The sequence below is a fragment of the Mustela nivalis genome (genome assembly GCF_964662115.1).
Source record: "Mustela nivalis genome assembly, chromosome: 20".
Taxonomy (NCBI): Eukaryota; Metazoa; Chordata; class Mammalia; order Carnivora; family Mustelidae; genus Mustela; species Mustela nivalis.
The window spans coordinates 26975689-26988568 of record NC_139039.1 but is presented as its reverse complement, the minus strand read 5'-3'; the positions used below and the strand labels follow the sequence as shown (position 1 = coordinate 26988568).

General features: G+C 40.7%; 2 protein-coding genes across 3 annotated transcripts in view; both read right to left on the bottom strand.

The window, feature by feature from the left end:
* Nucleotides 1-12880, bottom strand: part of CENPU (centromere protein U) — a 627562-nt gene that overhangs the window by 330000 nt on the left and 284682 nt on the right. The gene's annotated exons all lie outside the window — the stretch shown is intronic.
* Nucleotides 1-12880, bottom strand: part of LOC309855444 (uncharacterized protein) — a 61665-nt gene that overhangs the window by 36575 nt on the left and 12210 nt on the right. Inside the window, exon 1 of one of the 2 annotated variants that reach the window (XM_082715785.1) lies at nt 9020-9160. The exons of the other annotated variant lie outside the window; for it this stretch is intronic. Within the exon in view, the coding sequence (XP_082571911.1) occupies nt 9020-9156 (137 nt within the window). The 5' untranslated portion in view covers nt 9157-9160. Of the gene's footprint in view, nt 1-9019; nt 9161-12880 lie in introns of those variants that run through there. 2 annotated transcript variants of the gene reach the window in all.

Here is a 12880-nt window from a genome sequence, read left to right as displayed (position 1 = left end):
TAGTGACTAGGTATTGTCTGTCCTGTGTCTGCACTTCTCATGTAAGCTACATGAAAATAGGTACCTTGCCTCTCATGCTCAGCACTGTATCCCTAGAACTTACAACAATGGCCAGAAAGTGCTCAAAATGTAGTGAATGAATGAATAACTCATGCCTCCAGTATGATGATATGTATTCATAGAAAGAGGAACTTTTAAAAGCTACCCTTCCATTATCCATTCTAATATGACAGGGAAAAATGAAAGTCAGACATGTTTGCTTTGGAAAACATTTTACACTTTTTTTTTTAAGATTTTATTTATTAATTTGACACAGAGAAATCACAAGTAGATGGAGAGGCAGCCAGAGAGAGAGAGAGAGAGATAGGGAAGCAGGCTCCCTGCTGAGCAGAGAGCCTGATTCGGGACTTGATCCCAGGACCCTGAGATCATGACCTGAGCCGAAGGCAGCGGCTTAACCCACTGAGCCACCCAGGCACCCAAACATTTAACACTTTGAATTAAGTGTGGATAGCCTATGTTCACAAATTTAACAAGACTTCTAAAAAATAATAAAGCTATATTTATTCATCCTTCTGGCTATTCAACAAATACTTAGAGACCACCTACTATGCGTTAGGCAGTATATTAAAGGTTTGGAATACAGTGATAAGACAGACCTTACAGCATAGCAAGGAAGACCGTAAACAAGACATTGCAATAAAATGCAAAGAATATTATGACAAGAAATACAGGATTTTAACAGAGCTTTTAACAACATGACCTAACTCAGTCTATAGTGAGGAAATGAATCTTAAGAAAAGGGTGAGTTGTGAGTTACCTAAGTAGAGAAGAAAAGAGAAAGAGCATTATAGGTAGAGAACAGGCACATTCTGGAAATGAAAAGATCTCAATCTTACTAATGCACACAGTTCAGGTATCAGAGGAGAGAGAGACCAGGTTTGACAGAAAGATGAATGCCAGGTTGTACAGACATTACAGTAGCCCCTGCTCCCCCATTTGCAGGAAATACGTTCCAAGGTCCCCAGTGGACACCGGAAATGGCAGAGAGCACTGAACCTTATATGCACTGTGGGTTTTCCCATACATACATATCTAAGATAAAGTTTAATTTATAAAAAAGGCACAGTAAGAGACTAAGAGTAATAACACAAAAAAGTAGAACAATTACAATATGCTGTAATAAAGTTAGGTGCGTGTGGTCTCACTCCTAAAATATCTTATCGTAATTGTGCTCACCCTTCTACTTCTCGTGATGCTGCGAGATGGTAAGAGGTCTACGTGATGAGATGAACAGAGGTAAGCGATGTGAGCGCTGTGACGTCCTGTTAGGCTACTACAGACCTGACAATAGGTCAGGAGGAGAATTATGTGATTCTAGACCATGGTTGATGCCTTGTAATTGAAACCAGTGAAAGTGAAGCCTCAGATGAGGGGGGACTACTGTACATGCAGCCACTTTTAAAAAGTATGGGCTGTATTTGAAAGGTGTGAGAAGCTATTTGATGGCCTTTGATGTGTCAGTGTGGCTCAGCTAACAGTCACCAGTTATTCAATTAAACACTCATCTATGTGTTGCATATTTGGCAAATACGACTGAAGTTCATAATCACTTGACTTTAGGTAAAGGAGATGATCCTAGATCATCTGGCTGGGGTTGACTTAATCAGTTGAAAGACCTTAAAAGCAGAACCAGATATTCCCTGAAGAAGAAATTCTGCCCATACACAGCAACTTCAGGCCATGCCTGAGAATGCCAGGCTGCTCTTCCTAGAGCCTGCCTTAAGGCATTTAGACTTTGCCTCAACCGGTGTAAACCAATTCCTTGCAAGGAATCTCTTAGTATATTGGTTCTGTTTCTCTGGTTAAACCCTAAGTAAAATACCATTAAAGGATTCAAAGCATACAGAGACAGACAAACTTGTGTTTTTAAAAGCACTGTCTGAGTGGAGAGGGATTTGAAGGAGAGCAATACTTGTATGCTTCAGAAGGAGGCTCTCTAGCGTGAAATAATTCATGTTACAGAGCACACTAGCTTAACTGAGATGGTAAAGTCATGAATGAGAGAAACAATGTAAAAGATACAAAACTTGATTTTTTAGTTTGATGTCTAATGTGAGAGAGAAGTCAAGGATAATTCCTAGGTTTCTGGCTTGGATGACTGGGTAGCTGGGGGTGTCATTAACTGAGATGAAGGAACACTGGAGGACAAACAGGCTGTGATGGTGCAAGTGAGGATTCTGAGCTCAGTTTTAAACATGTTGACTTTGGGCTATGAGACAACCAAGAGGAAGTGTCCAATAAGAGGGCCGAGATAAGGGTCTGAAACCCAGGAGAGCCACTGGCTGGAGATAAAAATGTGGAAGTCACTGCTATATAAAGGTGATCTGAGACTATAGGATTACATGTGATATTAAAGGAAAATACATACAGTGAGTTGAGAAGAGGAAGCAGGGCAGAGGCCCTACCTAAGGGACGAGAAGAGGAAGAGTGCTGACAAGAGAACCTAAGAAGTCGTGGGGGAAAAAAAAAGGCAGAAAGGAAGCCAAGAGAAATGATAACAGGAGCCAATTAAACAGAGGGCTGTGAAGAGGAGTCAATGGTCAGTCACTTCAAAGCAGTCTAGAGGTCAAGAAAACCATGCATTTCATTGAGTTCAGAAGTAAGAAGACAGGACACCTGGGTAGCTCAGTCGGTTATGTGGCTGCTTTTGGCTCAGGTCATGATCCCAGGGTCTTAGGATTGAGTCCCACATTGGGCTCCTTGCTTAGCCAGGAGCCTGCTTCTCCCTCTGCCTGCTGTTCCCCCTGCTTGTATCCTTTCTTTTTCTGACAAATAAATAAAATCTTGAAAAAAAAAATAGAAGTAAGAAGTCAATGACCCTCATGAGAGCAGTTCTGGTAGAGTGATGGGGTCCACAACCATACTGTAGTGGGCTGAGTGAGTGGAACTGGAGGGAAGAGACACAAAATCTACATTTCTTTCAAGAAGCCTGGCTCGGAAGGGAAAAGGAAAAAGAAGGCAAGCAGGAAGGAAAGGTGGAGTCAAGGGAGATGCTTGCTTTTTTTAAGATGAATAATATGAGCACTGTTAAATACTGCCAGGGGCAGTATGAAGGCAGAGGCTGAAAAGAGAAAAAGAAGGAATTACTGACAGAGCCTATGAAAGAAAGATCACGGGACACCTGGGTGGTGCAGTCAGTTGGTTCTTGGTTTCTGCTCAGGTCATGATCTTGGGGCCATGAGATGGAGCCCTGCATTGGGCTCTGCACTCAGCATGGAGTCTGTTTCAGATTCGCTCTCTCTTACTCTGCCCCTCCTGCTCATGTGTGTATGCGCACACACTCTCTCTCTCAAATAAATAAATAAAACTTAAAAAAAAAAAAAAAAAAAGACCACAGGTAGATGGGAGAAAGAATACCTTTCACCAAAACAGGGGGAAAGAAGGAAATAATGGATTTATAGGATTTGAAATATCAGGGGCTCCCCCTTTTCTAATTTTACTATGAAGATGCAAGCCTATTTTACCGAGATTAGGGCAGGGGAGGAAAGCAAGTGAGAGGGGATGTGTTTTGAAGAAATTGAAAAAGATGTGAAATATGCAGAGTGGAGACGGAGACATGGAGTTGACTGAGAGAACATAGTAGGGGGTGACAGAGAAAGTGAAGAGCCCAGCTGAAGTTGGTGACAATGAATTTACAGTGATATTCACCTACTCAGTAGTCTGGCTTTTCCCAGTAATCTGGTGCAGTGAAGGTAAAATGGACAATTGGACTTATCCATGTTTGGGAATCTGCCGTACGGATGTGAATAAAAGAAACAAAGCAAGATAGTTTATGATATTGACAAGAAAATGTCTAACATGGGAGAAGAGATTCTAAGCTGGCTTTTAGCTCAGAGAAGGTGGTCAATGGCCTAGAACAGATAGAGGATGCTAGTCAGAAATAGGCTGAAAGTATGATTTCATAGGATTTTTGGATAATGACACACACTTTTGGGAGAGTCGAGTAGACGTAAGAGTAAAAACTAATATTTACCAAGAATTTAATATGTTCTTAACACTATGCTGAGTATTTTATGTGCATTGTCCCCATATATTCTCTACAACCATCAATTGAGTATTATCATCACCAACACTATCCTGATAGTTTAGAGATCTCTGAGGTGCCTAAAGAGGGCAGGAGAGAAATGGTCTAGAAATGACACCCAAAATCTTGGATAACGAGGTTTGGGTTTGTTGTTTTTTGGCGGGGGATGAGATTTTATTTACTTATTTAAGAGAGAGAGAGAAAGCACAAACGGGGGGGGGGCAGAGGAGAGGGAGAAGCAGACTTCCATCTGGGCAAGGAGCCCAACATAACGTGACATGGGGCTCAAATCCAGGACCCTGGGATCATAACCTAAGCTTAGGCAGATGCTTAACAAACTGAGTCACCCGGGCAACCCGGACAATGAGCTCTCGAAAGGGCTTCTGGAGAAGTAGTGTCCTTAGCAGAGAGCCATTTGGTTAAACTAGATTGTAACCTTTTGAAGAAGTCAAGAACATAGTAGAAGTTAAGTCCTCTTGGATTGGAACTTCTGCCAAGCACAGTGGGAGGATGTCAGAATGAGAAGAGTGAGGGTTTGGAAGAGGGAAGAAGCCCAGATAAATATTAGGATAGGAAAACACCGAGAGGGTACATAGGTTAGACAGTTGAGGAGGTTTACATCATGGGTATTATAGCAAGGAAAATGAGTGTGAGGTCACATGGCTTCAGACTCTAGAAGAAACCTTCAAACATAACCATCCAGCCCCTATTTTTCTTTTTTAAGATTTTATTTTTAAGTAACCTCTACACCAAACATGGGGCTTGAACTCATAACCCTGAGACCAAGAGTCACATGCTCTACTGACTTGAGCCCACCAGGTGCCCTTGCAATCCCTATTTTCATTTCATCACTCATTCTGTCCCTACAGGCAATGGGTAAGTAGCTTCAATTCTGACTGTAGTCAGATATATTTATCTGACTACAGATATCTGTAGCCAATAGTTATTGGCCACTTACTGCATGTCAGATCTTACAAGTATTAATTTTTTCAGTCCTAATACTATTATTATCTCCATTGTATGGTGAAACCTTACATCGCTAGTATCTGATGGAGCTTGAACTTGAACCCTGCTAACGGACTCTGGAGTCCTAAAGCTGGCCATTTCGTTACTCTTACTGTTTGAATAAGGCTAAAATTTCTTCCCTACGATTGTCTTTCCTACATTCTATACTTTCTCGAGCAGAAAAAGGTCCCTCCACAATCCTTCCATAGAAACTTAAACGTTAATGTATAAGATTATGACATCAATACATCCATAGCTAACCTTTAACGCTATACTCTGTAAGTGAGTTTTGACATAAGGAGAGTTCATCTTGGACTTTATCTAAGAGAACTTACATTCTTAAGTACCCCAAAGACCTCCTTTACTGAGAAGGTAGTCTTGGGACACCTGGGTGGTTCAGTCAGTTAAGAATTTCAGGTTTCGGGGCACCTGGGTGGCTCAGTGGGTTAAAGCCTCTGCCTTCGGCTCAGGTCATGATCTCAGGGTCCTGGGATCAAGCCCCGCATCGGGCTCTCTGCTCCGCAGGGAGCCTGCTTCCTCCTCTCTCTCTCTCTGCCTGCCTCTCTGTCTACTGGTGATCTCTGTCTGTCAAATTAAATAAAATCTTAAAAAAAAAAAAAAAAAAGAATTTCAGGTTTCAGCTCAGGTCAGGATCTCAGGGTTGTGGGGTAGGCCCCACACCTGCCTCTGCACTCAGCACAGAGGCTGCTGGAGATTACCTCCCTCTCCCTCTATCTCTGCCTCGCCCTCTGTTCCCCTCCTGCTCCCACATGTATGTCTATGAACTCTCTCTAAAATAACTCAATAAAATACTTTTAAAAAAGAAGCTAGTGTTGGGCAGCTGGGTGGCTCAGTTGGCTGGGTGTTTGCCTTCAGCTCAGGTCATGATCTCAGGGTCCTGGGGCTGAGCCCCACATTGGGCTCCCTGCTCAGCGGGGAGTCTGCTTCGCCCTCCACTCCTCCCAGCTTGTGCTCTCTCTCTCTTTCTCTCTCTCTGTTCTCTCTTTCAAATGAATGAATTAATTTCTAAAAGGGAGAAGGTAGTCTTTAGGCACAAAGCCCAAAGATACTATTTTAGCACAAATCTACCCTGTTTAAAAAAATCTTCTGTCGGGGCGCCTGGGTTGCTCAGTGGGTTAAGCCGCTGCCTTCGGCTCAGGTCATGATCTCAGGGTCCTGGGATCGAGTCCTGCATCGGGCTCTCTGCTCAGCGGGGAGCCTGCTTCCTCCTCTCTCTCTCTCTGCCTGCCTCTCCATCTACTTGTGATTTCTCTCTGTCAAATAAATAAATAAAATCTTAAAAAAAAAATCTTCTGTCATGCAATAACTTTATTCTGTCCTCAGAAATATCAGAAACCAGTCTCTGATATTTCTCCCTGAGGACAAAAAACAAGTTACTGACAGGCTTATTACTTTCAATTCCATAACTGACAATATCTCAGGAATTTTTTTAGCCCCATACATTTTTCTGTATGCAATAAATAAAAAAGCAAAGTGGCTTTCACACATATAAAGTAAGCAGAAATCCCATTATAGAAACTCCCCCTTTCTGTTACTGAATGATTTTAAAATCAAAGCACAGTATTTATATACAGAGTACAGAAGTAATAAAAAATAAAATGCCAACAAAGAAGCCAGACTCGGGATTCTATTTTTTTTTTAATGTTATTTATTTATTTGACAGACAGAGATCGCAAGCAGGCAGAGAGGCAGGCAGAGAGAGGGGGAAGCCGGCTTCCCACAGAGCAGAGAGCCCGATGTGGGGCTTGATTCGAGGACCCTGGGATCATGACCTGAGCGGAAGGCAGAGGTTTTAACCCACTGAGCCACCCCAGGCGCACATCAGGATTCTATTTTAATATCGATTTAGCAATTAGATTTTGCTTTTAATGAGTGCTATTTCTAAAAGAGTTAAATAAAAAAGATGTGGCAGAGGGCCTCACATTAAATGAAAATCTTTTACTTACTCCAAAGGTAACTACAGCAAGAAGGCTCAAAGTTGAAGTGTTTATATATCAATTAGTTTTGAGCATTTCACTAAGGACTTTGTAAATGGCATTCTTCAGAAACAAACAAACAAAAATACAATGTATATTAGCTAACTATGTTTCAAAATAGAGACAATACTATGTCTGCTATAATAAATTTGGGGTTGTTTCATTGTATTTTAGCATTGATTCTTCAGCCAAGTCCCTGGAGATAGGATCATATATTTTCCTGATCAATCTATGTTTAATGGGATAATTCCATTATTTTAAGTGTATTATTAGATCATACCTTACATTCAAAAAAGTATTTAAGGATGATCTCTTTTCTCTAAAGAAGTGTTTGGGGTTTGTTTTAAGACTTTCTTTAATTTATTATATTGTGTTTTTTTCCCAACTAGACCACTTTATTTTTAAAATATAGACAAGGATATATAGTGGAGGAAAAATACTATTTTTCATCACCTCTGTTCCCTTCATTATTGTAGAAACCTTTACTCTATGCTCTCTCAGAAATCATCTGGGTACTACTATAAAATACATTCTCAGGTTCTGAAAAAAGTATTTTCTGTCTTTATTTCAAAGTGGACAAATAATTTAAGCTAATGCTTAGGACTATACTTTTCTAAAATGATTAGATGTTAAAACAAAAGCACAGTATAAAAAAAAATCACTGATCAAACCCAGGGTGAGTGACAGAAAACCCACCAACCCAGATCACATATGTCAGATCTCTTGGCATATGACAAGCCTGCTATATGTCCCGAGTAATATGTCTTGTCTTTTCGCTCTCCTGTGCACCAAGTCAGGCAGAAATTACCCTAGGAGACCTACAGGCTTAGGTTTGAAAGGTCCCAAGGGGGCCAGGTGGAACCAAGCCTGAGAACGGAGATTTACTAATATAACCTGGTATGATAAGCCACAAAGTAGTCCAGGGTCACTCCACACTCCCAGAGGACCTCCCAGCTGCTTCTTGGACGACCTCACCTTGAGATAGATAGATAAACATATACATATACATATATATATATGTATTTGTATTTATATTCATATTCATATAAACAGAGGTAAGGATATAGACTCACACACATACATACACATATATGTGTATATGTATACACATATAGGGCATCTTTGTTATTGTTTTATTTTTTAATTAGTTATGGTTAAGAAGAGAAGGATATTTAATACTATAAGAGTAGTCCTTTTCTTATGTTCACCAAAACAAACACAAGCAAAGGGATTTGAATAATGGATTTTTTTTTTCTTTTTTTCTAAAAATCTCTTAGCATGGGTAGTAAAGTGGGAAGTCCTGCGTTTGAGTCCTCACTTCTGCTACTTACTAGATGTAAGACTTCGGCAACTCTCTTCATTTCTCACACATTGTTTTTTCATCTGTAAAACCAGCAAGATAATCCCACCTAACCTACCAAACTACAAGCCTATTTCTAGGGTCAAGTTGCTTAATAAACATATAAACTACTACATATAAATCCTCAGGCAGTCTCCTGATGTCAGGCAGTAGTGATATTAACCACACAGCTTCAACATTAACTGAAAAAAGAAAAAAAAAAAAAAAAGTGGGTGGCTAGCCTCCTCGCACTCCCTTTGCATTCCTTGTTCTTCCAGACATGGTAAACTCGGTTTCTGCGGGATAGGATTTCATTTCAGTTAGTGAGAAACAAAGCAACTGGACAATGAATAATAGCCCGGACAGGATACAGCTGAAGATTTGCGCAGAAGAATGATGAGGACCGGCTTGATGCTGAGCAGGTGTTCTCCCTAGATTGTCTAGCTTGAGGATGATTGACTTTGGGAGCTACGGCTTGTTCCCAGGTGGGTGAGCCTTAGGGCCACGGGTTTTTCGAGATATGGAGGAACACGTGAGACCCTGTGAGAAGAAGGTAGGGGGATTTTCCAAGCATTAATGTGGGGATCTTACCTGGAAAAATTCTTGTTAACGCACACAAGTCCCCGCCCTATCTCAGGGAAAGAGCGGCAGCTGGCATCTGCGCTGCTCGAGGAATGCGAACCGCACAAGCCTCCAGGTAAGCCGCTGTGCACGTGGCAGCGAGGCATGCTGGGATGGGGAGGTGGCATGCCGGGATGGGGAGGTGGCATGCCGGGATGGGGAGGTGGCATGCCGGGATATGGAGGGGCATGCTGGGATGAGGAGGGGCATGCCGGGATGAGGAGGGGCATGCCGGGATGGGGCAGGGCATGCTGGGATGAGGAGGGGCATGCTGGGATGAGGAGGGGTATGCCGGAATGAGGAGGGGCATGCGGGGACGGGGCGGGGCATGCTGGGAAGTCATCACGTGGAAGGAGGGAACGTGAAGCCCGGGGCTATCTGAGGAGATGGTCCCAGACACAGGTGTTCAGTTATTTCAGAAGTGAAATTGCCCTGGTAGTGTCCATTTTAGAGCCGTTCTTATAAAACAAGACAGCTTGGATTGTTTACAACCAGCATCTCTTTTCCAAAGATGAGTTCCCCCCATGGGGTTCCCCGAAGTACCTCAGCTTGGTCCAGATGCCTGAACGGGACTATGTCCTGCAGCCTCTTCCCACGTCCCGCAGTGTTAACGATCCCCACCTGTACTGACTTCCGCATCCTGGCCCTGTAAGCCGTCTCTGCCTGGGCTCTAACTTTTTACAGCACTGCAGGGAGAAAGTCCTCTGAAGGTTTTCTTCCACCTGGTGTAAATAATACAGGCCCTTAAAAGCCTCCAAAATCATATTTCAAAATCCCAGCGGTAACGGTTTTTTCCATCTTAGACAAATTCTTTTGATGCATGCATTAATTTGGGATGGAGCCCCAGCCCTAGGTGAGTGGATTGTGGATGCGATCCTATTAAATAGAACTTCGACCTGACTGCAACACACAGATTGGAATATAGCTTCTGTGTCATTTTGAACAAAAACAACAAAGGATTTACACTTTTTCTTTTGTCTCTCTCTCTATCTGTCGCTCACTCTTTTTGGCATGTCTGGCTGAGATGTGACAATGTACTAGAAAGATTCTGGGTCTGATTTCACACTGGAGGTTTTCCCAAATGATAAGTGCAAGAATATCCTCCCGGGTGAAATTATCACCGTTACTCTGTTTTTCATATGTAACCTAACCTAGCTAGTTCAAAATTTAGGGCAATTAGGTCCATCTGTGCAAACTATTATTTCCAAACTATTAGCTTCCAAATTCTGCTCTTTTCTCAAAGTCTGATTTTAAATATTCTGTTAAGTTCATTTTAGTATATTTGAAATGTTCTCATTCTCCCCTTCCTGTTAGCCCTTTGTGATTCTCTTGTGAGAAGGCCCATATGTAAATCAAATGCAATTGGAGTTGCCTTATGAGATTTACAAAATGCAAAAGAAGAGCTGAAGGGAATAATTCTACTTAATCAAAAGAAAATATTTAATCATTGAAAAAATATTAATTACCTCAATAGGTAAGTAAAGTTGTTATTATGGATCATGTTTAATATTCTATTTTAGGGCAAATACAGTATCATACAGAACACATTTATGACCATAATCATCACCTGTTAATCTGTCCCTTGTGTCATTTTAAACTAAAGTTTTAAAATGAAATTAAAACTTTTACTTTGGGATCAATACTTCATAAAAATGGAGGTATAGACAGACATAGATTTAGCTACAGATATAGACACAGTTCTGTATGAATTACTTCAATGTTAGTTTTCAGTGCAAATAAATAAATTTTTCTTTTTTCAACTTTATCTGTATTGTTTCTTCTTGATAATATAACTTATTTCTATACTTGTTATTGACTTTTTTCTCCTTAAAACACCATGGAAATTATATGAGTTTTACAGAAATGTTTTGAATAGCATAAAAACTTGTAACATAAAACATTATCCCTTCCACAATAACTGCTCCCTCCATCCTCCAGAAAATAACTACTTTTGGCTGCTTGATGCCTCATCCTTTCCATTTTTTTTCGTACATACATATACTAACATGTATTATTAGTTCACAATAAAAGTATATTTGAATAATTATTCTGTTATTTTATTTTTTCATAAGTTGATCTTAGATAAGCTGTACTAATACTCGTGTACTTAATCCTTTTTGAAAAGAGATATGGTGTTCCACTGTGTGGATGTACCATCATTTACGTAACCAACCCCTTACTAATGTATATATTGGCTTTGTTGAATTTCTCCTTACAGGCTTGCTTTTTGAACTATGTTTTTTTTTTTCTTTTCATTGCCTGTTTACCAACACCCCTACTACTACCACCACCAATTTGGTGTTTTCTAGTGACCCAGAGCCACTGTACTTCTTTTTCATTTAGCCTGTTTTCTGAAATGTTTTTCTGACTTTTTAAAGTCTTGTCCTTTCCTTTTGAAACTTCTCTTTTCATGCTCTTATTTTTTTCGCATTAAGGACAAAGGTCCTCTTAGAGAAAATCTCTCCTCTCCGGTACAAGTGTGAGCTCCTCACACTCTTTTCCAACCCCGAGGGTGAAGAGAAAGAAGCAGTGAGGATTCCATTTCTGATAAGAAATAAGAGGCTGCTCCTGGCAGGGAGCCTTGTCAAGATCTCCCTATTCTGAGCACTCCATTCCCACGTGAACAACAATGAATGGAGATTTCACCCGCCCACCCCACATTGTTCAAGTTGTCCTTTGCCCTTTCTGTCAAATCTTGGCACCCAGGAGACAGCAGAACATGTTCTGAATTCAACCCTGGGGAGCCACCGATCAATATCACTTGACTCTTCTTACCCACTAGTTGTTCTCTTTCTGTGCCGGACGTGGAGGGATGCCTAAGCTATTCTTTGTCATGGCCCCTTCTCAGTTGGCCCAGCTAACCCCCATAGGGTGGGATGGCTCTCTCCAACCCCTAGAAGAGTGCCATAGGCGGGAACTAAGAGTGGGGACAAAGTGAGAGGCTGAGTCTCAGGCCATAGGTTCTCTGACTGCTTCAGTTGCGGGGTCAGTGGCTATGGAGAAAGTTAGTATAGTTTACCTCTTTGTGAGCTTAATTACCAAATACCGAAAATATTAACTGTCCACTTGATTCATGGAATACGATAAAAATAAAAATGTATAAAGTACTTTGAAAGATTCAGCACCGCCCCCCAAAGGACCTGTTTGCATCCTCACCAAAAAAAAAAGTCAGATTCCAAAGAAACAGAGTTTACTGTTTTACATGTCTCTTCTCTCTTTTTTGGTACATATATTTCAATGACTTCCCTTTTCTTCCTTTTTCTCATTTCTGGTTTTGTCCTCCATACCTACTTAGCCCTCCCCATGAGTTAGTTCTTATTTATGGAGCACATATAATATATTTATATTTGTCTTCAGTGAGACCTTCTTTCAGCAGAGTTTTTTGTTTTTGTTTTGTTTTTTTTTTTTTTTTTTGAGGGGGTGGAATGGATTCAGAGGGGAAGAAAGACATGACTATTGTCATTTTTTAAAAACCTTTTTTTTTTTTATGTTGCTCAAATTTCTTTTATACCTAAAACATTCTCTGGAATGTTTTTATGATTAAGACCTTCATCCTAAGTGGCAACCTTCAAATAAGAACAAAAACTTTAAAGGGAGACTAAATTCCTGTCTGATTTTAAGTGCTTAGAAAGTTAATTTCTTCCAAGCCATAGATAAATTGGTTAGGAAAACCAAATCAAATCCCTAAACCAACTCAATGTTTCCTTGACACTGACCAATGTCTTAATCTCTCTGTATTTGAATCTTCCAACTTTAATATCAGTAAAACTTTGATGCCAAATGCCAATTATCTTCTAATACTTAGATAGCAGATTATGGGTTAAGTAAAAC